General features: G+C 40.7%; 3 protein-coding genes across 6 annotated transcripts; 2 read left to right on the top strand and 1 right to left on the bottom strand.

The window, feature by feature from the left end:
• Positions 1–156: 156 nt before the first annotated feature.
• On the bottom strand, positions 157–15,484 carry tut7 (terminal uridylyl transferase 7). The gene is made up of 29 exons (XM_044195487.1): positions 15,350–15,484; positions 14,135–14,549; positions 13,657–13,805; positions 13,093–13,209; positions 12,751–12,928; positions 12,479–12,567; positions 11,327–11,378; positions 11,121–11,190; positions 10,732–10,858; positions 10,482–10,601; positions 10,233–10,367; positions 9,420–9,597; positions 8,223–8,914; positions 7,439–7,589; positions 6,534–6,620; positions 6,270–6,370; positions 5,879–5,936; positions 5,537–5,640; positions 5,356–5,445; positions 5,134–5,247; positions 4,608–4,682; positions 4,311–4,488; positions 3,934–3,981; positions 3,711–3,802; positions 3,506–3,621; positions 3,187–3,386; positions 2,878–2,951; positions 2,688–2,754; positions 157–1,880 (listed from the first exon to the last, which is right to left on the bottom strand). The coding sequence occupies exons 2-29, from the start codon at positions 14,529–14,531 to the stop codon at positions 1,822–1,824; spliced, it is 3,918 nt and encodes a 1,305-aa protein (XP_044051422.1). The 5' UTR covers positions 14,532–14,549; positions 15,350–15,484; the 3' UTR covers positions 157–1,821.
• Positions 15,427–18,740, top strand: LOC122875871 (cyclin-O). Its single transcript, XM_044195488.1, has 4 exons — positions 15,427–15,503; positions 16,125–16,734; positions 17,449–17,634; positions 17,729–18,740. Exons 2-4 carry the CDS (start codon positions 16,381–16,383, stop codon positions 18,359–18,361), a joined length of 1,173 nt encoding a protein of 390 aa, XP_044051423.1. The 5' UTR covers positions 15,427–15,503; positions 16,125–16,380; the 3' UTR covers positions 18,362–18,740.
• Positions 18,741–19,660: 920 nt separating this feature from the next.
• LOC122875869 (multicilin) lies at positions 19,661–22,789 on the top strand. 4 transcript variants are annotated; one of them, XM_044195486.1, is made up of 7 exons: positions 19,661–19,812; positions 19,890–19,956; positions 20,097–20,176; positions 20,663–20,723; positions 20,890–21,116; positions 21,727–21,837; positions 21,977–22,789. In XM_044195486.1, exons 1-7 carry the CDS (start codon positions 19,723–19,725, stop codon positions 22,406–22,408), a joined length of 1,068 nt encoding a protein of 355 aa, XP_044051421.1. In that variant the 5' UTR covers positions 19,661–19,722; the 3' UTR covers positions 22,409–22,789. The 4 variants fall into 4 exon arrangements, with proteins under 4 accessions (XP_044051421.1, XP_044051420.1, XP_044051417.1 ...); XM_044195485.1 differs by having other exon boundaries at positions 20,648–20,723; XM_044195482.1 differs by lacking the exon at positions 19,661–19,812 and having other exon boundaries at positions 19,942–19,956; positions 20,270–20,723.
• The last annotated feature ends 1,461 nt before the right edge of the window (positions 22,790–24,250 follow it).

Below are 24,250 nucleotides of genomic sequence, written 5' to 3'. Positions count from 1 at the left end.
AGTTTCTGGTCACACCTATGGGTTTTGCAGTATGTAATGTACCATGGAGAAACTCCAGTATACCTAGATAGACAGCTGACTTTGGTGTTTTATAAATGCAGTTTGATATCTATACATTGTTTTGAAAAATAACATTTTCAAAGAAGTATTCCACACTGGTGTTTGATTTCTGTTTAATGAATTCTTTGAGACACAAAATGGATTGCAGCACAACCTTTCCTGGCAGGATCGGGGTTCCTTAATAACAAACTAAACCTCCCATTTGAGTCCAACAAAAAAGATATGCAATAAGGCTGGCATTAAAACAAAGCTACTTTAAAATGAGAAATCTGATTACAATACCATCAACACTACATTTGTTTTTATAAAATTCAGCCATATTAGGACAACAATAAAGCCAGACAGTCCATATATGAAGTTGATAAGCAGGTCTTTATGACAACTAGCAGCAACATAATTTAAGGGTGTGGACCCTCACAGTGCAGCTACCAATCTGTGGCACCATTACAACAAAATGAAACCTTTGTGGCAAATAAATATATTTATCTCTCCATTGAACTGAGATTACCTCTAATTTACGAATAAGCCAACAGTGTTTGCAGCAGTGTATGCAATCAGCTGGACCAGATGATTGTTTTTTTTTTCCAAAACCTTACCACTGAGTGCAAGCATGAAACATTTTGCTCAACTTTCTCAACTATATATTCTTGCAATATAGTTATGACCCTTCCTAGAATGTGTGGAAACAGATATGGGCCAGGGTTAGCGGTTCAGTTCAGTTTTACTGTCCTACCGTTCACATTTAAAGGCAGTATGTATCTATGAAATAGGGGTAGATCAGCAGTCTCAAAAAATAAAACTGATCCTGGAAAGATATCTACAGGGTGGTTTCTCTAACACAGAGACACAAACACACAGAGACATACTGTAGGTAGAGCTGCTTTCAAGCCTGAAGGAGAGATGGACTGATGGGACGTCAGTGCAGAGGACAAATTAAACAGGATTTAAAAGAAATTCTATTAAAAAAAGATCCTGGCCATTATGAAAAATACACTGCCATTCAAAAGTTTTTGGACAACCTACATTGTAATTTTTTTGGGTAAAATCTCAAACATAATTGTGAATTCATCCTAAAAACCTTGTAATTATAAAATAAGGAATAAGTTAACTGATAAGTGACTTTTTGGTTTAATTTGAAATGGCTTTGACCTTGATTTTAACACATCTCAAGTCACTTTCAGTAGCAGACAACATAACATGCCATCGCCATGTCCATTCGTCTTAAAGCCGTGTTAGTGTTTATACAAACACTAGGTCTTACCTTACTGTAAGGACAGTTGTGCCTATGCAGTGTCGAAGAGTGTTAACATCAAGTATAAAGACAAATATATAGTATGTTGCCTGCAAAAGATACCTTATTATGGTGATCACTAAGCTATTTACTGTTAGTCTTGTAACAGACACATTTTTTGATTTCACACTGAATCTGTAATGGCATTGCTTGAAATGTAATGAATTTAAAACAACTTGACTGGCAGTGTAGGTAAACAAAGACATGAGGTGCATGCATAATGGCTTGTCTTGTTAAAATGAAAAAAAGCTTTAAAAAGCTCCTCTGAGGAGGAGCACTTTGGAGGGGCGGGGGACACACACACATAAAAAGGCCCTATTTGGCTTCAAGTCAAGGCGTCCTGGCTTTGGCTTTAACGGGCTCCCATTGGCCCAGAAGTCCCATTCGGATTTAAGGATCTCTGGACTTTGGGTTGCTGTCTGCCTGGACAAGAGTAGAACTTTGTGATTTTGTGTAGCCACAGCTGCTGCTTATTCCACTGGGCTCTTCCTGTGACCAGAGCGACCCAAATTTCGGCAGGTTATACTACCTGAAACAAACCAGAATGCAATTGTCAAAATTTACTCCAAAACATTTTTTTTTTTTTTTTTTTTTACCTACACTGGCACACTTTTGTAATGTAAACACTACCTCTCTTATCAGGCTAAATGACAAAACAGAGCAGATTGCCTCATCCTGATAAACTGACCGCTGTACTTGATTTATTTGCTGCTTTAATTGCACAAAATCATTTCAGGTTACAAGTATGATCACTCACAAGATATGTTCTTGGAATGTATAGAATATAACAGACAAAAACATGAGCAAAATACTAAACTTTAGCCAAAACATCAGTAAGCGTGCTCTCCAGAGTCCAGAGAAAGATGGATGAACCTGAACCTGTTGCAAATATTTCTTGCTCTCATTCACTCTCCTCACCAGCCCTAAACAAGACAGTTGACCCAAAATACACAAGAACACTGTCAACAGTTTTTACTAAGACTAATTATTCTGTAGAAAATATACAGAACACCATGTCTCCATAAATTATAAACATATTTTTGGTTCAAATAAGTTGTTGGGGTTGGGCATACGGGGAAAAATAATTCAAACATGGGCAGACACAATGTATACTGAAGGGAAAGCTGCATCCTTAAGGGGGAAAAAATACATTTTTTTATGATAGGTGAGGTGGAGCATATGTTCCAGGAAGTAATTTAAAATAAAACAATACATTTTTAAATAAATTAAATGTTAAATCAGCTATACTATGACACTGACAATTAGGCGCTAAATCTTTCATTGGGACAGTACTTCATTTTTCCAATGAAGCAAAAAGTACATTAAGTTTACATACCTGCTTGTGGACTTAATATCACATTTTGTTGCTTTCTCTTCTTCTTCTCTTCTTGTATGGGTGAACTCTGAAAAAAGGAAGACAAACAGGGGCACAGGTGTAGCAGTGTACATAGCTGTCTACCACAGTGTCAGAAAAACACATTTTAAAAGAATATTTTTCATTGACTGTCACAAAACTGAGATCATACCTGTTTCTCCTTTTCTCTCAAATTCCTCAAGTGGGCTGAAGAGGGGGAAGAAAAGCTTTCCATCTTCACATTACCTGCCAAATGACAATTAAAGATTCAACAGGAAGCAACTGACGTCTTCCATCCATTTATATTATAACGTCAATGCAAAATAGCTTTTTGTGCTTTATATTTTTAATGTAATAGAAAGTAACAAGAAGAAGAAACAAAACTGCCAGTTCTACAATGGAGTTCAAAGAAGTATCTTTTGGAAGGGCTTAACAATGCAACTAAAAAAATTAAATTAAATAAAATAAACTCTGTGTGAACCTGCAGGGCTTCGGTACAGCTGACAGTCCCTTTTGATGTGGGCACTTGATCCACACAAGTAGCAGCAGCGCATCTCCAGTGCATCTCTTTTCCTCCAGTGCTCAGTCTTGTACTTGACCTGATCCTTGCCGTCCTCCGCTGTATCCATTTTGTCTCGCAGGTGCTCCGGCCTTCTCTCCGAGTCCCTTCTATGCTTGGACCTGGGCCAAAATTATCCACAATAAAATACAAACATGTATCTTGACCCATGGTGCAGATTAACATTTATCTGTAAGTTAACAGTGTGACAAATTCAGACATGTATTGTGATTATACCTACTTCTTACGCAAGGGGCAGTCTTTCATGAAGTGGCCGATCTTGCCACAGATGCGGCAGCAGCGGTCATTGGGAGCAACTTCTCCCTCAGTGAGAACTTCAGGATCAAAGAAATACTCCTGGGAAATATGAAGACAAATCACAATTTTAATGCTTAGATAATTCCACCACAATATGCAAATGGAGTGTTTAGACAGCAACTACTAACCATCTGACTGGGGTACACGGGAGGAAAAGCTTTGACTGGTGTGCCAAACACTGTTCTGCCATTGATGAAAGCCTTCATGATGAAGTTAGTCACTGTTTTGATGACAACAAGGAAATGTGAGAAGACAAGAAAATACATTTGAAAAGACAGAAAAATAAAGAGGCAAAAACAAAAGGCAATGAGACAAGAGAAGACATATAAAAACAGACAGAAATAATCGTACTTTTCCTGGACAGACCAGCACCGAGATTATGATTCAGGTCAAACGGATCTGTAACAGAAGAGAACAACAATGAAAAATATTTACAAGCAGCCATTCACAGTCATTGTGATTCAGAAAACAATCCAACTATGCTGATCATTAAGAGTGATATGCATTTGATGGATGGATGGACAGCAGCATATAATAAAGATTCCCAAAGTACCAAAACAATAAGTTTGACAACCTGTGTTGTTGAATAGGTGATTACTTTAAACCCGGACACAACAATCTGTTGCTTCTACCCAGTGGAAAAATCCTTACATGCTTCTGTGTTTTGTGTTATCTATTTATCTTTTTATTGTACAAGTCTGGACCCAGAGTTTGTCACAAAAGCTGACCTTCAATGACGATGTATTTGGACGTCCACTGCTTGTTGAAGGTGGTGAGGCGGCTGTGCTGACGGATACAGACAACATGCTCTCTGAAGTCGAAGTCCTCGGTATAGAAGCGGAGCAGGCCAAGCCACAGCTCCCCCACCGTCTCAGTGTTCTTCCCATACTGTGGCCAGCGACTGGGCTGCAGGTGGAAGACGACGTGAAGATGGACGTGTTATTAAGACACGGTGTGACATGCATATTCACTAAAATGTTTACAGGAGCACTCGCACACAATATGTAAAACTACAAAATGCTCACCAGCGTTTTTAAGTCATTAAAGAAGTACACGTTCCAGCCATCAACTAGCACCTCTGGCTTCTTTCCATCATAAATCTGCAACAAACAACAGTTGAGAGAAGTGTATTTGTACACTTGGGAATATAATATTGTCTGTCTACATAGAAAGTTGCTATTAGATAACTCAACATCCCAAATGGAAAAATAAATAAATAAAATATATACTACAAAGTGAAATCTATTTAAGTAATAAATTAATCTTTATAGCTCCGAAAAGGCCCCCAACCAGGTGGTGTTTGGAATGTAAAATATCAAAATCATAGAGAAAATTTTGAGTAAAAACTGGGTTTTCGGAGGGCAAGAACAGAGATTATGTAAGGTCAATCTTAGTTTGCTTTTACATGTTTAAATTAAAAGGTTGTTTAGACAGGAGAGATAAAAATATAGTTTCTGGGATAGTTTAATCCTAAACCAGAAATTCAAAGAAACAAAGTTTGAACCTTTTGGGTTTTTTTTGTTTTTTTTTTATAAAACACGTCATTTGTACCTCCTGCAGCACAGGGATAACTGGTGGGTTTCTCTGCTGGAGAAAGAACAGCACCATGAGGGTGTAAGCGTAGGACGAGAGGCTGCCACGTGAAGCATCCCCAATATCACACATCTGTAATGGGATAAAAATAAATATGGTAATACGGCAATGCAATATAAATATACAGTATCATATGACACTGGAGACATACAAAGACACCTTAGCTGTGAGCAGACTCACCTTGGCAAAAACCTTCATGACGTAACAGAGGATCTTCACTCTCCTGTCAATGGCAGCATACGAAGCTAGCAGGTGTGTGTTGTGCAGGGCCTGAAAGGGAAAATGTTTGATGTTTGTCTTAAAGCATGACGATATAAGTTATTCAACAGCCAATTTGAGACAAAATTAAGTTGGGGCGTACCAGAGTGTTGTAGAGGCTAATGTCTCCCTCCAGGCCGGTGCGAACATGGTAGAACTTCACGATGGGTACTTTTGCTGTAGTGATGGGCAGGATGTTCTTCAGAACTGGTGACAGGGTGCAGATGTGGAAACAGGTTAAAAAGGGATGCATTTACATTTTATACATTTTTACTCTACATCTTACTTTGGAATTTGTCAAATTATCGGATTAACTATTATTTGACCATTAGCTTTACTTGGCCGGGCTTGTTAGGTGTCGCCTGCTGCACAGATTGTAAAGTCATTTGAGGGAAATTTGTGATCTTAGGTTACATAAATAAAACTGCCTTGGCTTATTACTAACCTGGATGTTTCCTCATCAGTCTTGCCAAGCTTTCAATTATATTGATGCAGTCAACATCCTATGGAAGAAATTCATGAACCGAATTATAATTTATGGATTAGGAGACTGCAATCAATTACACTAACAAATCACTATTACCAATAACTACAAATGCCTCAGAATGTCATTTAATGCCAAATGATTGTAGCAGAAACACTGACTACCAACACATAAATCTTTTCCATCAATCCAACAATAAACAAAACTCACAGAAGTGCGGTACAAGAAATTTGAAAATAGGCAAAGAAGGCTTATGCTAGACAACAGCATACCTGACCACAATGACAGATGAAAGCCTTCTTAGGTGACTGTAAGCAAATAAACCTTGCAATAAGATAAAAAGATAACTTACATCTATGGTGTCCCGCCCCTCCAGCACCATACAGATGTCTAGGTCACTCTGTCGGAAGCCAAAGCCATTTTTGGATGATCCAAATAGTTTTAGTTGAGCTCCTGTCCATCACAAAAACATGATTTGTCAGTATCATCATAAATGTGCACTCTGTTCTAACATCTTAGTGGTTAAGGGGCAAGTCAATACAATGCAATATCATGCATTACTATGCTAGTTTAAGTTTTAAAGTTGCTAAACAGTGAAGATGGCGGTTTACTTCACCAGCAAACTGTCGTCTGACAAAGATCTCCAGGTCTTGAAGGATGTGCTCTCTTACACCCACTTCCAGTTCATCTGGGGCGAAGTCAGCTAAAAAGGAAACAGACCCATACTCAGATCTGACCAAAGTCATACACTTCATTTTAATGATTTCCCCAAACTGTAATGATGCCCCCCCCCAATCCAAGTCAGGAACTGCGCTGCTTTAAGAGAGACATTTCTTCATCTAAATTCATGTTAAACCATCTCTTTATTTTTAACACAGTATTGCTCTGATAACACGTCAGTGACAGCTGTAATGTGTTTAAATGTTTTCAGTTACCCCAAAAGCAACTACTGACACTGGTACATTTGTTAAGTGACTTTTTTTTTAAAAATTTTTTAAGCATTCTATAGAAACTTGAGGGCATCATTTATGCTAATGTTTAAATCTCACAAATGCACAACTACTCATGAACAGATGGCATTCATCAAGTTGAAACAAGTAATATTGTGCAATCAAGAGTTTGCTGAATCAAACTTGGAGCACTCAAATAATCAAACCTCACAGGAAAAAAAAAGAGATTTAGGAGAAGAATATGGAAATGTTCTCACACGAGCCCCACTGTTCATTCAATATGTTTATGCAACATGTAAAAGATAAATCGAACCAATTGCCTTCAAAGCTTATTTTAATTGAATTTAACCATTTTTTGTATAAAAAGAAAAAAAAATACCAAAAGGTAATGCTCTTACTTTCGTAATGGCATTTCACTTGTGATACCTCTTAACTTTTCAACATTGGCTTAAAGCAAAACTGGCAAATTTTATACATTTGAAGTTAACAAAATACAGGTAGGTGACATATTTCATTGCCGTTAATGAAATTACCTCGGACCCAAATGCTTATGCAATCACATAATACTCACTGTAGCACTGCTCACAGACTTTGTCAAGGACACTGAGAAACTCTGGCGTTATTGGCGGCAAAGGATCCAGCTGCACTTTCTTGAAATCTTCCGGACAGTCTTTCTTCAGATGTCCATCACGCTTGCACAAGCTGCACACGACCAGGTGTGACTAAGAGATTCAAAGGAAAGATGATGTACATAAGCAATTTCACACAATGTCTTGTCTAGTTTAACTTACAGTCACCTACAACCAAAATCATTAACACATAACTTTAAAACCTTCACTTAAGCTTGAAATTTGTTGTTTTTTTTCTTAAATTTCCCCTCCAGACATGTTTTAAAAGTATGTAAAAATACTCTGCTAAACTCTTGAAAAAAAAAAAAAAAAAAAAAAAAAAAAAAAAAAAGGCTGGAAGCACATCTAATCTTTCTCCCTCATTGACAAATTCTGGATGTCTGAATGCCCCACACACCAATGCTGCACATTAGACCTGTGCCGTTGAGAGCATGGATGTGAATGAGAGACATACATCCATGGTCAGAGAGTGGTGCGAGTGAGATGAGGAGTCTATTGTGCACCAAAATCGTCGACTAGCAGACTTATCAGAATGGTAAGTGTGGTTAGCATCTTTTATTCGTTTATGTTGTTTGTTAGCTTGTAACTGGCAGTGACTGACATTTTAGGGGACTTAAACATAAGAAAAACACATTTCTGAGTACTTTAAACATTCAGAACCTTGCTTTCCAAAGAACTACTCAAATATTACATGTAAAGTGAAAAGAAACATGAGGCTATACTTACTTTTCCTCTGGTGAAAGCTTGCCTGGTGAACTCATAGGACAGTTGCCTCTGTTTTTGGTTTTTATTTTCTGGGCTTTCATCTTTAATTGTATCCTCTAAAGATGTAGGTGAGAGGCTCACAGGTGCCAACTCCACCTCCTCTTCCTCATCAATTGAACCAGGTGTATCCAAATCTGGACCTTCCTCATCAGACAAAAGCTCCTCCCCTGAGATCTCATCCACTGGGAAAATCTCCTCATCTTCTGTGGTGAAGCTGTCCAAGTGGTGTCTGTCATGTGTGTCCACATCAATGTCTACATCCTCATCCTCCTCATCCTCAGAGAGACTGCTTTTGCCCAGGTCCACTTTTTCCTTCTCTCTCTCTTCATCGGAGTCACTGTAGTCTTCAACTTCCTCCTCTTCTTCAATAATGCAATCAGAGTCTTCAGGACCATTTTCTACAGCTTTAGGTTGATTTGCATGTTGTGAGTGAATGCTGAGCTGACTGAAATCTGACACAATATCTTCATTCAAAGCCTTAGCCTTTGCCCCTTTAATGGGTCCACGCTGTGCCTCTGTCTTGTGACTAGCAGCTGGTGTGTTGAGTGGCAGTGCAAAGTACTTGTATGTGGTTTTGAGGCAGTGGAGGATGTACTCGTACATTTGCTGGCTGTTCAACGTGCGGGCCACATTTCTCTTCACTGCAAATGGGTCTGAACACAGAAACAGAGACATTAGAGGTTAAACCATGTAAGAGTAATTAATCTCTATGTATTCAACATAAATGTGACTATGCTCATCATTTAAAAAGCTAATAGACTTATACTAACAAATCTTTGGTTGGATGGCATTTGGAGCTTTTCAGTACTACTTAACAGCAAGTCAGCCTATCAACAAAATACCACCGACAAAATCAACTGTATTAACATGTCCATTAATGGCTGAGACGGAAATAAACTTTGAATATGGAATTGCAAAAGTGGCATTTCATTGTTGCTTGTTTGTTTGTTTCAACCTGGGCGTAGGTCCACTAACTCTGGGTATTGTTAAAACAACACTAGTCAAAACTAACCAAGACATGAGAGTGACAATAGAATTCATTTTCCCTGTGATCCTTTTCACTTACAAAAGCATCAGTGCATGAAAGTATGTGTGATTTTTTCAGTACCCAAAAGCAAACACTTTCAAATCCGTACTACAAATGAGAAAGCTTCTGACCCTCCACAGCAATGCGTTTCTTCGGCCAGTCTTTCATCTCTCTGGAGAGGACAGCACTGGTCCGCACACTGATCACATTGTCAGCCATGTTGAACTCCAGTGAGTAAAAGCGAAGCATTTCAACCCAGAGAAGCCCAACTTCCACAGGTGGGTGAGGGCTCTGAAACACCAGCGGAACCTGCACAGAAATATATCACATACTTTCAGGTAGTAGTTAGGATAGTGGATTGAAAGACCATTTATGCATACCTTTGCTCCTCTTCTAAACCACACCCACACACACACAGGCACACACACACAGGCACACACACACAGGCACACACACACACACACACACACACAGGCACACACACACACACACACAGGCACACACACAGGCACACACACAACTACCAGTTTCCAAAAGCATACATGACTGTTTGCCAGATTTTCTTTTAAATATAAATTCTATTTAAACAACACATTTTCCTTTTCCCTCATTAAACATCAACACAATCAATCTTTTCTTCAGGAACCATTTGCTGTGTTTTGGTTGCCTTCTAATGTATTTTGAGTGATGGAGCATGACAAATCAATTAACTTTGACACAAATAAACCTAGGCAGGATGTTCAGAATGATAGAACCTTCTGATACTGCAGATGATGTAAGTCCAAGTTTTGTTTTTTTTCACTGTGATGAAAAATAAAATAAAAAGAAAGCATCTGATATAGGAAAAGCACATTAAAAATCATAAAGCAATATATCAAACTGCCAAAAATAAGGACCCAACACACACTCAGACAAAACAACTACATGTGTGTCTTCATGATTACCTTTCCCTTTATACAGGAGCCCTCTGCTGGCTGTGATGACTCTTTGGAGGAAGGGGTGTAAGCCCAGTGTAAATATCCATCCTCTACATGCATGAGATTGAAGTCTGACAGCCTGCTGAGTGAAAACACCTTAATCTAAAGACAACCAGATGATTAGATTAGTTTCAATTGAAATCAACTACCCAGGACCAATACTGAAATGAATACTGTATAGTTCATTCAAGGCTCAAGATGAAAAGAAACACATACCTCTTGTTTCAGGTAGGTAGGCAAGAGGGACTCTTTGCGCTGCTGTAAGAAGTAGATAACCATGAGGGCAAAGACATACGGTGGCAGCCCACCTTCTTCTGCACGGTCGATCACACAGATCTAAGCCAGAAGCAGAAACAACACGTTGAAAACAAAATGTTTTACAAAGACAATTTAGGCATACTGAGGTCCTTTTACTAGTTGCCTGGCTAATGTGAGCAACAGGTAAGGGTCTCAACTAGAAACATACCTGGGCCCAGCGTCTGAGGCCCAAAACCAGTGGGAGGAGGAGATGCTCACAGCTGGATAAAGCAGAAAGATAGGAGGTGGTTTGGAATGCGTTTTCATTCCCTGCACTCACTTTGCAGATCAGGCCACTGTTGAGAAAAGTAACAGTTCATTAGTGGTTTACTGGTCTTGTGCATGTGGTAATGTAACCCTGATATGAGAAATTGTCTTTTTTTCCTCTCTCTTTGCATGTAAGAAAACCCATTCTGGTTGTTTCATAATGTCTTGATTAATGATCAACCTGAATATGTCAGAGATAATGACTTCAGAGATTCTCTAAATCATAGAGTTTAACTCATAAATATGTCATTCAAATAACCCAGTAACTGAACAACTGTCAAAGATACCCACCTCTTTTCCTCTTTGCAGATGACCACAGGCACCCTGGCATGAAAATCAGCTTCCAGCTCAACGTAGAGAGCTGAGGACACAACAAGACATTACATTTAAAACCTCCATGACAATCCAGCACATGACTGACTTTTCTATGGTGGAATTTCTTAACAAGGAAAACAAATCTTGCAGTTAAATGAATAAGAGGTGGCGAGGTGACTCACGGCTCATAGAGAGGCTCTCCTTGACCAACAACAAGACGTCTGGCTGATGCATCTGTGAATACATTCCATTTCAAAGCCTTCATACAACATAAATACAATATAAAAAAAAAAGGACATATGAATGTGGTGTGTCCTACAAACAACATCCACAAAACAATCACCATTAAAGTTTATAATATAACGAACACAAAATAATTGCAATGGAAATATTTTGCCAACCATAATGTCATAACTGTCCCCTTCTCTACGTAAAAGGCAGAATGAGTAGGATTTTCCTAAAAACAATGTATAGATTCAGACAAAAAATAGTCCCTCTCAATCATCACTTATGACCTAGGAGTGTGTGGTGGTGGTCTGTATCTGCAGAGACTGCCCTCTGCCTGTATTTTTTATTTTTATTTTGCGATGTTCGGGATATTTCTGGGTGTCAACCTTTGGGCAGTGGGTGTGTAGCCCTCATCCAATAACAGCGCGCAGGGTGTGATGGCGGCTAGGTGCCAGATTGTAAGCACGCAGCCAAGAGGAAGCTATGAAAATTGCGGACACGCAAATATAGCGAGGTGAAACGCCAAGCAGACAAAGCTCGTTCCAAAACGAGAGTGAATCTGGGGTTGGCTTTCACCTGCTGGTGAGCACTGAAGGAGAGGATGAGGATGAAGAGGGATGTGGAGTTGGCTTGTTTTCTGTTGGACAGGTAGGTGTCGGGGGTTAGCTTCATTAGCTTGCTAAAGTATTGGCTTTTCCATTACAACAAATGTAACGTTCAAAAAATTGTTGCTAGCAGTGTGCATACAAGCAGTGTATGTACACACAAGTCCTACTATCAACCAATGCAAATAACTTTTTTGAGAAAATTACCCTTGAGGTCTGTAGTGCTGAGTTTGAGCTTAGAATCATTTTGTGTTGTGTTTACAAACCGCAACCGACAAATCCTACTCGTTCTCCCTTTAAAAGGCTGCCATGAAGTCATACTCAAGCTGATTCATTCTAAATATCTATCACCAATATGAATTATCCTGAACCTCAAATATGTTATGAGTGAGAAATCCCAATTAAAAACACACACACATACACCAAAAAAAAAAAAAAAAAAAAAAAAAAACACACAACAACCCAGTATTCACACCATCAAACTCACACTAGGCTACTCACATGAGGTGGATACTGAATGTCAATGTTGACATCAGAATCCTTAAATCCAAACTTAGTGCAAGATGATCCATATAGCCTGAGCCTGATCTCTACAGATGAGAGAAAGAGAGAAAAAATAATGTTATTGAACATTAAAACATATAACTCACATAATCAACTGATGTTAAGCATAAGAGCCAGCAGCCTGTCTGCTACAAAGCAATATCACCATAATGAGGAATTTAGGTCACGTATCGGTCAACAAACTAATATTTCATCTTTAGGAAACTTACCAGGCAGGACGGACAGAAGGAGGTCTTGCATGATGGAGACAACACATTGTCTCCTCTCAACATCCTGGTCATTCAGCCCATGTTCTTTGACAACAGCCTCTAATGCAGCACTCACTGCACTGATCTGCTCTGGACCAGGAGGCAGAATCTCAGTCAGCATCACCTGCTCTTGCCTCTCCTATAAACACATAAACACACAAGCAAATAGGGGTTAATCCAAGTTTTTAATGCATTAAGACTATTACTGTACAAGGACGGTATAGTAGTATCATCTGTCTACACATTTACTGTATTCATGTAAATGGCGATGTTGCTTTTTTTATTTTTTTTTTCACCCCTCACCCTGGCCTTCTTCTTGTGCCGTTTGTCTCTGATATGCCTGTAAGCATCAGACACAGATTCCAGGAGAACATCACACAGAGCACAGGTGTACAGTGCACCAGGGTTGCTGTGGGACCTCTGAAGCAAATTAAAACAAAATAAAGGAGGAAAGCACAGACATCAGACAACAGCTGCAATAATTATACTCTTATGAATGTTCTTAAATCCTAAACATAATCAAATAATGCTTCACTGAAACAACTCCAGAAATCATGCCTTGTCAGGTTTACCTACAATAAAAAGACATATCAAAGCAAATTTGGGCTGCAACTAACAATTATTTTAATTATTGATTAATCTGCTGATTATTTCCTCAATTAAAAATCGAGTGGTCTATAAAACTTCAGAAAATAGAGAAAAATGCCTTGTTTTGTCTGACCAACTGTCCAATAACCAAAAATATTACATTTTCTCAGCATTTTTGCTTTAAAAAAATGACTGAAATGATTAATAGATCATTGCAGCTCTAAAGCAAATATACATAAGGCTGTATATTTGGGCTACGACAACACTGAGAGCCTGTACCTTCTTCAGGCAGTAGATCTCATCTCTGTTAAGCCGCTTCTCTGCCTGCCGTAGGCTGCGCAGCTCTGTGGCTGAGAGTGTGGACTCTTCAAGGCCCCTATTCTCTTCAGCAAAAGCTTTCTTCTTGTTTCTGTTTCTCCGTCTTCTCCCTTTGGAAAGAAGAAATACATGTGTCAAAAATATGTTGACTGTTTTTCGTGGAGATAGTGGCAACCAGTAATGTGTAGCTATATGTCATGGATGATGGAGCACAGCCAGTTCTTACAGTCAGACTCAAGCCAGATTTTAATATAGACTACATCGCTGTGATCAGGATCGCAATTGTAGGAGAGTAAATATGGGGGTGGGGGTGTACCCCATTTTTAAAAGGTGTCCATTGAGACCGTGGCCTTAGGGAGACTGCCCTGGATTTTTTTTGGTGGGGATAATCCTAAAAGTGTTCCACTCCTTCCCCAGAGTCTGGTTTCCAAATCCTCACCTGATGTATGAGCACTGCCATCACTGTCCTCCTTTGCACCTTCTCCCTGGTTGCTCCTCCTCCAGTGCTGCTGCGAACGTTCTCTCCAGTTATCTTCTCGACTCCCACCACTGTTCTCAGGACCTGAGAACCACCGGAGGTCATCCTTCTGCGAGGGGCTGTGACCACCTCTGAATCCACCAGGGGAGTAGCTCATGGGCCCCAGTCCTCCCTTCTTGGGACTGGCCCGGTAGGGCCCTCCCTGGTTCTTGCCCTGCTGACCTCCCTCTGATCTGAAGTTCTGTCCTCGACCCTGGTCCTGGATCCTCCAGCTTTCTGCCTTGTCTGCTGCTGCTGCTGCTGCTCCCCTCTCCCAGCCGCCTTGCCTAGCCCGGTAAGGCCTGCCCGAGTTTTCCATGGTTCACTTAAACTAAAACTGCAGGATGAAATGTTCAGTTAATATGGAAATAGTCATTATGTAATCAAAACATCCTTGACACAAACTGTATGCCAACAGGATCATCTGCAGATTGTATTCCTTGAAAGTATATGCATACTTTCATTGGCTGCAATTGCTCACAGCTTTCACTGCTTGTCATGTAACTCAGACCGGACTGTTGCAGAACTTTGCAGCTGAATAAAAGACAGCCACTATTCGAATTCAGCGCTTGCTTAAACTGAACCAACTGACAGCTGGCGATAAATTGTGTAAATTTAGTCTCGTGTTTCACAGTTATCTGACTTTTGCAAAGTCCGGTTAACCGTTAACCGACTTTTATTGGCTATGAACGTTGACAGTTCTAAGCTGTAAATCTGACCCCCGTGGACAAACTAACGTTAACATTGTTCTGTCATGGTGTTAGCGTAAGCTAGCTTACTAGCTGCTGCAATTTGATTTGCCTCTAACGTTACTTCTTCCTCTTCCTCGAGTGAACGGCGTTTAACTTTATCACGCGTATAGATAACACAGCGTCAACAAATCAGTGTTAATCTCCACATTTAACGTTCGCTAACTCGCCACATATAGCTAGCCCAGCTAACGTTACTGTTAGCTACCTGCTATTTAGCTTATTAGCAAGGACGCCTAACAGCTAGCTAACCAGCTAGCAACAGCTAGCGTAACTGTTTATTTTATAGTTTTTGTTAAACTGTTCAATCTGCAGCTGCGGTAAAGACAATCATCAGTAATATGGCAGCGATAATTACCCATAAAGAACATTACGGCCATTAAAATACCTTTTTCTCGTGTACAGAGGGCATACTTGAAGTCTTGTTCAGGTCTGACTTGGCATGATCGCTTGTCTTGCACTGGAGTTTGAAAGGTGACGTACGGCTTGTCTGTTTTGTAGTCTTCAGCGTTCCAGTTCCGCCCACCGCAAAAACAGGACAGGTCACTCTAATCTAATAATTTTTAATATTAGACAAAATCATTCTAACAGTATAAAATATTATTATATTATTATGAACTGCATCTAGGTGACAATTTGAAACAAAGAACAAAGTCAGGTGGGAAAGCTTCTGAAACTAAAACTGGAGCTATCTTATGGATAAACAATGACATAACCCATCTCCACTGTTGTTTCTCATGTGTTAGGCCTACTATTTTGAGACGTTCCTTAATTTTGCACAATCATAACAACAATAACACATTTTTCGTATAAAAACAATCATATAGCCTAAGAAATAGGCTACCCGTATAGACCCTTACAGACAAATGGCCTACATTTTAATTCCTCACATGTGGAACACCATTTCACATGTTTATCACATGTGCAACTAGGCTTACAACACCATTTCACATGTGAAAAATGCACATGTAGGCACATGTGGTTTCCCGTTATTTCATGTGAAATAAGACGTGTGAAAACAGCAATTTCACATACAATATCACAAGCGAAACAGCAATTTGGTGAATACACATACTGAGACATTTGACATGGGAAATGTAATATATATATATATTACATGAAAACGTTTACATTCTTTTTGTATGGATATATTTATTTTACAGACAGCAACAGGTAGGCTATGTCAAGGTTTAGGATAATTCCTTTCTACATGGGACAAATGATTGTTTAGCCTCGGTTGCCCGGGCGACGGGAGAAAGGTGAGCTGCAGGAGCGGGGAAGACCCCGGGAAAACTGACGTCACCAGACGGAACTCCCATTACCCTCAACCAACATCCAGCAGACTGCTGCTGTGTAAGACCTCTCAGTAGTACACAGCCAGCGGACCGGTAGCCTAGGCTCCAGTGAGAGAGACCGGAGATGGTGTCATTTGTGACCGCTGAATGTGGCTCCGAGACTGTTCACAAACGGAGACGGACAACCGGCGCAGCTCCTGCCACAGAAGCGCTCACACCGGTCCAGCAGCGGCAGACCGCCCGGCACAGAAAACAGACACTCACGTCCAAGTTGAGTGACTCCGGTTTCGAGGAAGACTTGGGATCCTCGCCGGTTTCGTCCCCGGCTCGGATAGATGTGTCCCCGCTCCGTTCAGACGAGCCTCCTGCAGGACAGCTGTCCAACTGGTACCTCCAGTATGGGGACATCGGTTACAAGATCCAGAGAGAGAAAGAGGCGCAGTTTCATCCCTGCAAAAGCTTGGCACGCCAGCCACAAGTAGGCTATAGGGACACTTCATACAGTGTTAGGTCAGGCAGAGAAATGTAGCCAGTTACTGATTGGAAACCACAGAATTAGAAATGTGAAAAGATGTGTCATTTTTTCCACCTTTTGTATGAATTAGGCTACATGCCTGCCAAAATTTTGATTTATTGCCTGCCAAAAATGTTGCCTACTTTTCACATTTTACACTAATTAGGAGAACAACATCTGCAATCCAAAAATCAAATTTTGTCATCTAACATAATGGCTTATTTGTACCTCTGACTTAAATGGTAACATTGGCTTTTGGTGTTTTAAGGCACAGCCAATATTTCCAAATATATTTATATTTATATTTATGGTGGCCCCAACTATTCCAATAGAGATCAGATAGTTTATACTATCTACCTCTGAATATCTCTCCATATGTTGTCAATAAAATTCATGTCTCCTGAAATTGACACAAAAATCGTGTCATTGTGGAACTAAAGAAACATATGAGTAGTGGCTGAATGCATGCATACTTGGGGATCAATTACATGAAAACATTTGTGAAACCCTGCAGTAGCAAGCTACAGAAAAGGTCTTATATTTTTCTAAAAGGGGACAAACACATGCCATCTTTATTAACTGTCACTAAAATCCTCCTTTTTTCATTTATTAAAAACAAGGTAGGTTGTTACTTTAAATTTGCTGCTCATGCTAACGAGTTCTGTGTTTTACCTTCAGTTGACTGCCGAGGCACGGTGTAAGCTCGTCAGCTGGCTCATCCCTGTAAACAAACATTTCCGTCTGTCCTTTGAGTGCTGCTGCCTGGCGGTGAACATCATGGACAGGTTCCTGGCATCCACACCGGTGGCTGCTGACTGCTTCCAGCTGCTGGGTGTAACTGCCCTCCTCCTAGCCAGTAAACAGGTGTGCATTTGAGTGTGGTAAATGCTTAAGACAGATAGTTTGCAACTTTGGATTTCACGCAATATAACTCACTCCCTTTCTCTGTGTCACCCAGGTGGAGGTGTGCTCACCGCGGATCAGCCACCTCTTGTCCTTCTGCTGTGATGCCTTCACTAAGGAGCAGCTGTGCAACCTGGAGTGTCTCATCCTCCTCCGTCTCAACTTCTGCCTCGATGCACCCAACCTGGCCTTTTTCCTGAGCTATTACACCAACTGCATTGAGGCTGCCCAGCTTGTGTCTGAGAACACAGGTGGTGACAGGTTTGCAAGAAGGAATCCAGACACAAAAAGACGCGGGCAGTGCAGCAACCTTGCACGTAAGGTGTGCGAGTTGAGTCTGGCAGACTATGCTTTCAACAAATACCCACCATCTCTGACTGCTAGCTGCGCACTGAAGCTAGCCAGTGAGTTACTGAAAACTGAACAAGGGCTTGTTGAGCATGCAACCATCCAGGCACAGGAGAACCAGTGGGGCCGTTCTGTGGATGAACTATGTACCCAACCAGCTTCTGCCCATTTATCTGAGAGCCCTGAGCTTTCTGAGGGCGACTCTCTGGCAGAGAAGGGCCACTTCCTGTCTGTGAGTCAGGACAGTTACAACCACAGTCTGGCCCAAGAATGCAAAGACAACCTGAAGCTGTTGGTGTCATTAAACCAGGAGACATTGGAAGTGATGTCTACCATGTGACTACAAGTGTGCCACCCTTCAGATGTCAGCAAAATGCCAAATTCCCCTCCACTTTTTAAGGTGATCTTCAGAAGACGTATCTCATCTTTACCTCATAGACAATCAGTTGCTTGCACCCACTGAATGTTTTACAATTTAGTATATTTGTTTTATATTTATTGATAGTAGGTTATTGTTTATCAATGAAGAATATTAATAAATTCTGTTTATTTTAATTCATTCTAAATCAAAGTCATTATTTACTGTATATGCACTGACTTGCTGCAGGTTTACTGTATGAGCTACGTTACTGCTGCAACCTCTTTAAGGAAGGACCTGGAAAAATGTGCTGTAATGAATTGATTTTTTTAAATTATGAAATAAATGATCACTAAATGAATTTGTGTTGGTCTCTGAATGGACAATAAAATGTGAAGCCATAATAAAAACTCGGCCGATGTTTGATGAAAAACCATATATGTCTGTCCAGATGTCATGGAGACTAGATGACATGAATAAGAAATCACAAAATGCCCCTACCTATTTAACCACAGTTAAATGTTGTCTATGTTGACAACTGCATAAGATTGCTGAAACGTAGACTACAAGAGCCCATCCTTTCAGACTGACATAAATCTAAATGTAAGGATAGACCATCTTTAGGGATAATAGAAATAAAGACTTTTCTCACAGTATTAAGTAGAAGTAAGTGATTTTTGGAGCTTATAGGCTATTGTAGCTGTTTGCCTGGAGGCTTATTCTAGTTGCTTACTAATTGAGTCATTTGCCACTAGTGTTTACTGAGCTGTCTGCTTAATTGCCCTTTTCTTTTTCTCTTTCCAAATAGGCCTTGACCTGATTCAGGTAGATATTTTACGCACAGTTGGAAAGAAATTACGCACTGAATGGTGTGGCCGTGTGAAACAAAGCATTATTGATAACAATATGAAATTAGATAATTCGCTACACAAACTGTCTCGGGCTGGTCTGCCTGATGAAGCCCATGAAGACATAAGCTAAGGTGTTCGATTTTATAAAACAGAAATGGTTGGAAGAAGCCATGACAGGCTCTACGTGCGCCTCTGGCAGGGCGCAGGGAATATTTGGCCGTAGGCGGAAAGAGGGTAGGTCTGAAGCAGAGAGCACCTGCTGTAATGGCGCCGTTATGCGCGGTACCACTTTACACCTCAGACCAGAAAACCGTTGGTCTGCACCAATTTAATCTCCGAGGACGCTGTCAGTCCCTGGAGACCAAATAAGTGCATTTGATTGGGCCAAAACAATGAGGCCGCGGCATGGAGAGACTCAAACCGCGAGAATTTCGTCTATATCAGCTCTAATTCAAACCATGATCCTTCAGTCCTGCAGCCAGAGCTGAGCTGATGAAGATGCAAAGAGACAGAAAGGTGTTTGGTGCTATCTGCCCCAACCAAATGGGCCAACCGGGGAGGAGAGCTGCAGTAAGCAAAAAGGTATGAAATCTTTCTCTTTAAAGCAATGCACACAACACAGCTCTGTATAGTGGTGTTAACAGACTTTCTGCCTGCAGGTTAAAGTGCTTGTGCCAAGAAGCAGCAGTCCAGTCACTGCGTACGTGGAGCTCCCCATTGAACAAGGTGTGCGCATCTGACACATTATGGTTGAACTTCATGCATTATATAGATATACTGTATATGTATAGTAGTAAGACAGCACGTGTGTGAATGAATACAGTTGGAGGGTTGAATCATGCAGGCACACTTTTCGTGTGTTACAGCTTTTTCAACAATTGCATGGGATGATTTGGAAGACTGCGCGTCTGTGGTGAGACGGGAGAGCGACTCCCTCGGCTCTCAGGTGAGGAAAAAACCTCGTCAGTACCAGAAAGACAGGTCTTATTTTTATTAAGACATATCGTGTTTTTGTGACACAGGATTTTTTTTTATGCAGGCTAAATCCACGCATTTCCAACAATTTCTATCTACCAGATAGAGAGAGAGAGAGACAGTATGGTGGCGGGTCTGCATCACTCCCAGGCTGTTAATGTTTGACACGATGTGCTGGAATTCTGCGCGAATGAGACTGTTGTTTACTCGTGACACGCAGGCTACCGCTAATTGGCTGGACCTCACAAGTTTTGTCCTCAAGCTGCCTCTTTGGCACAGCTCACCGTGTGCCCAACACGGCACACCCACTGAAATGACCACCAAGACATGTTCTGCCATAGAACCACATTACGCAGCCTGGTCGTGGTGGGATTTTCGGGTCTGGGCAGTTATGATTTCTTTGTCGACTGAGTTTTTAATACATATGTCTTTTAATCGTCAGTTTTACTCGCCACAGGTGAATGAGTCTGATGTCGATGACCAAGACTTTGGAGATTACGCGCTGGATTTCATGGCAGGTAGGTAAAGCAAACCAAATCTTCTACTATAGAGAGAGGCAACATTTACATCCAAGCATTGGTAGTGTGTGCTATGCCCCATGATCATCGCCATCTTTTTAACAATGAAGAAACCCTCTAAACAGACATGTTGACTGAACCCCTGGGTGTTTGTGTCGTCTGTCAGATTCTCCTGCCACACTGGAGAGCAGTCTGTCTCCAGCTGAACTGGTACCATTTCAGGGATGTGTCATACCTCCCCTCACCCCTCAGCGGTACTTCTCTTCAGAGGACAGTCTGGTTCACTCTTCCACAGAAACAGGCAACCCATCTGCCCAAGATGGAGCTCTCTGGAAGGTCATCGCCCAGTGCCAAGGCACTGCGTTGGGAGATTCCATGGAAGTCAACAATCAGGTAAATCCTTACTGTTAGATTTATAACCTATGTACAGTGTGAAAGTCTGGTCTCTTTTTTTATCTGGACTTGATGACTGTGGTGCACATGATAAAGCAATATTTATATGTGATTTGTGTTATGATGGATCTAAATTATGCAGTAGCAATATTTTTGACACGTTAGAGTTATACAATAAATCCCAAATCCCTGCTAACGACCTTTGGCAAATTAATAGACACTTTTGGTCATTCACTGGCCCAGTCATCGTCTCATCGTCTGTGTCAAGACTCTGAATCTCCAAAATGATGCTCAGAAAACCTGAATTTTTTTTTTTTTCACTTAATCGAGTTTGGTTAAAAAAGTTGTATAGTGGAGAGTTTGTGTAAACCAGTAAAACATGCAATTCTTAGGGTAGAAAAATAGTAAACGTCACCAAAAGTGGAGTTTGTGGTTGTCATGTGACAGGTGCAATAGGGCTATGTTTGAAATAACTATGCATATTCATAAAGTATCTAAACACAAAGATGTGCATGAACTGGTCATGCCAAGGTAAAGGAAAGAACCCTCAGTTTGAGCAATGTGTCCTCTGTCAGCATGATTTAACACATTTGTCTCTGTGTGTCTGCAGCTCCATGAGTCGCTACACAGAAAGCAGGAAGAGATCGACTCCCTTCAGGAGAGAAACCTTCACCTCAAGCAGCTGGCCAGCCGAGCAAAGCATCTGGCCTCAGTGCTTGAAGTGAGTACAAGACTGGGACAAGCACACATACACACACAGTTTCATCCTGGATACAATATAACCTCTTATGCCTGTATTGTCATAAATTACGCCTAATCTTTATTTCTGTTGGTCTTGTACTTGCACCATTTCTTTTCAGAAACTGATGACAGTCAGAGGCCCACATGTAAGAGAGCCAGTGATGCCTTGTTGTGATAAAGCTTCACTGAGTCCCTGTAAGCGGCAGCGACTGGATGAAACAGAGTCCTCTGACTCAGTGGAGGACATGCTGAGGGACATTAGCACACGCTGCAATGCTGTCCTGCACAGCGCTGCTACTGGAACAAGACTACAGCAGGAATCAGAGACTGTACGCATGTACGGTGCATTCTCAGGCCTACAGACTTCTATTTCCAAAGACAGCAGCGTGACGGCGGATGGAGCAGAGCCTGAAGACAGAGTCTCATCTTTCAGAACTTCTATTAGAGAACACTGCACCATAAAGACTCAGGTTTTTCCTCATGGACGAGCCTTCACCTCGAGGGTTCAGCAAGGAGGATACCGCTTTCGCTGGGTTCCCAACCACAGCTGAAACCAGGGTTAACAAATGTAAAACTGGATCCATTAGTGCTTCTAACTAGTGATTTGAAAGTGCCATATGTCTATTCAAGACTGGAAGGAAGTGTGTCTGGGCAGTGTTAATGCTTAACTAATAATCTATAGTGATATCTGTGAATGATTAAGTTGTGTCTTCCTCTGGTAGCTTGTAAGCTAATCAGTCCTAACAAAGGACATGATACTGCCCGAGCTTTTGTTTTCATTGTGTTTCTGTTTACATGCCTCAAAATGTAACGTTCTAGCCAAACAATGGAGCTATGTCGTGTTTATTTTTACACCTCAGAATATGTTTTGTCTTGGAAAACTGAAATGATTTTACAAGTTTGGAAATAAAAGTCATATTTTATAAAGCTGACTTGGACAGATTTTTGTTATGGAAAGGGGACTTAGGTGATGTTTAAACAAATGGAAAGAAACAGTTTTCAACGTGAACTTTCCTTGTATGAGCAGTGAAACAAATGTGACCCCATGACCTTCTTTAAGAGGCAAGGACTTCCTTCCGTTTTGTCTCTGTCTGAGTAACTGTGTGGTCTCAAAACGGGCATTCGGTCCTTCTTTTTGGAAATTGAAATAGACCCCCCCCCTCCATTGCATGATTTATTGGTCTTCTAAACCATGCGGGTAACACTTCAGCTGTATTCCCCAGTGGACCAAGATTCTACATATTAATGCTGTCACATCTTTCCCAGAAACTTTTCATATAAATTATATTTTATTATATATATTTTTTTTTAAACTTGGATAAGGAAAAAAAAAACTGAAAATAGGAAGAAGAGATGATTTTATCTTAGGAGAATGTGGCCTTCTGACCTTTGGGTATCTGTGATGTAATCTGTTTAAACCTCCCAAACCTGGGCCTGTTTACTTTAGAGCAGTGAAGGCGGCACTGCAGCCCCTTGGGCTGGGGATAATTTACAGTACTGCTGCTGCTGCTGTCATGAACACTGGCTTTAACAACACAAATGAAGATAAGAAGAAGCTGACAGTGAGATGGAGATCATGGAAAGCTACATCACAGAGGGAAGTTGGGTACATTTGTGTTAATTAATAAACAATTGATGGGAAACTTGGATTGTGAATTATAGACTCCACAGACAAGTCCACAGTTGGATTCATATTATAAAAAAGTTTATCTTTACAACAATACTAATGATATGCATATTTCATTGTTCGTGATGGATTTGCACTGTTTTTATGCCTCCACAAGTGAAATGGTGATATTTATGTCAGTGCTGTCAGTGTGTATACACATGCCTGCATCCCCTCCTTTTCTAAAACACAGTACATCCAGAATCCGAGCTGTGTTTATCCTGATGTTGTGTTGTTACAATATAAGTAGCTATAACAAGTATAATACTGTATATTACACACTGACATAGATTCTTCCATTCTATCTATATATCTATCTTTAGATAGACATATAACATTCAGCTATGTCAGAAGAAAGTATGGTGATAGTCCATTGACTGATTGATGGCTTTGCAACCTGTAATTTGGCTTATTACTGATAACCTATATTATATCACATCATCACACAGACACCTTCGGCATGCACCATACATCGAGGTACCATAGCTACCTAACTAACCCTGACCCCTCTGACTTGCCCACAGACTTGATCACCGTTAACAATTTCAGTTCCTGCTGCCAACGTAAATCAAACAGGACGCTTGTTGTCAGACCTCAGCCCCTCCTGTAACCGCGCAAACCTTCACGTCAGCTTAGCTTGACACCCAGGCGCGGCGTGAAGCACTGTTACTGCGAGTAAATCCGTTTGCCGGAGACCAGCAGCGCCGGGGAGAGTGGCCACAGAGGG

The sequence above is a fragment of the Siniperca chuatsi genome, linkage group LG5 (assembly GCF_020085105.1).
Source record: "Siniperca chuatsi isolate FFG_IHB_CAS linkage group LG5, ASM2008510v1, whole genome shotgun sequence".
Lineage (NCBI taxonomy): Eukaryota > Metazoa > Chordata > Actinopteri > Centrarchiformes > Sinipercidae > Siniperca > Siniperca chuatsi.
Note: the sequence above shows the minus strand (reverse complement) of the source record. Positions and strands in the feature narration are given on the sequence as shown.

What these genes read in the sequence shown, in the direction of transcription:
- tut7 (XM_044195487.1), bottom strand. Translation starts at nt 14,531, where the DNA reads ATGGAAAACTCGGGCAGGCCTTACCGGGCTAGGCAAGGCGGCTGGGAG. An exon ending in CTACCTACCTGAAACAAGAG is followed by an intron (nt 10,368 to 10,481) that starts GTATGTGTTTCT and finishes GGTTGTCTTTAG; the next exon opens with ATTAAGGTGTTTTCACTCAG. An exon ending in AGTCTGTGAGCAGTGCTACA is followed by an intron (nt 6,621 to 7,438) that starts GTGAGTATTATG and finishes TTTCCTTTTTAG; the next exon opens with CTGACTTCGCCCCAGATGAA.
- LOC122875871 (XM_044195488.1), top strand. Translation starts at nt 16,381, where the DNA reads ATGGTGTCATTTGTGACCGCTGAATGTGGCTCCGAGACTGTTCACAAA. An exon ending in GCTTGGCACGCCAGCCACAA is followed by an intron (nt 16,735 to 17,448) that starts GTAGGCTATAGG and finishes TTTTACCTTCAG; the next exon opens with TTGACTGCCGAGGCACGGTG. An exon ending in TCCTCCTAGCCAGTAAACAG is followed by an intron (nt 17,635 to 17,728) that starts GTGTGCATTTGA and finishes TGTGTCACCCAG; the next exon opens with GTGGAGGTGTGCTCACCGCG.
- LOC122875869 (XM_044195482.1), top strand. Translation starts at nt 20,363, where the DNA reads ATGTTTGACACGATGTGCTGGAATTCTGCGCGAATGAGACTGTTGTTT. An exon ending in CGCGCTGGATTTCATGGCAG is followed by an intron (nt 20,724 to 20,889) that starts GTAGGTAAAGCA and finishes GTCGTCTGTCAG; the next exon opens with ATTCTCCTGCCACACTGGAG. An exon ending in CCATGGAAGTCAACAATCAG is followed by an intron (nt 21,117 to 21,726) that starts GTAAATCCTTAC and finishes GTGTGTCTGCAG; the next exon opens with CTCCATGAGTCGCTACACAG.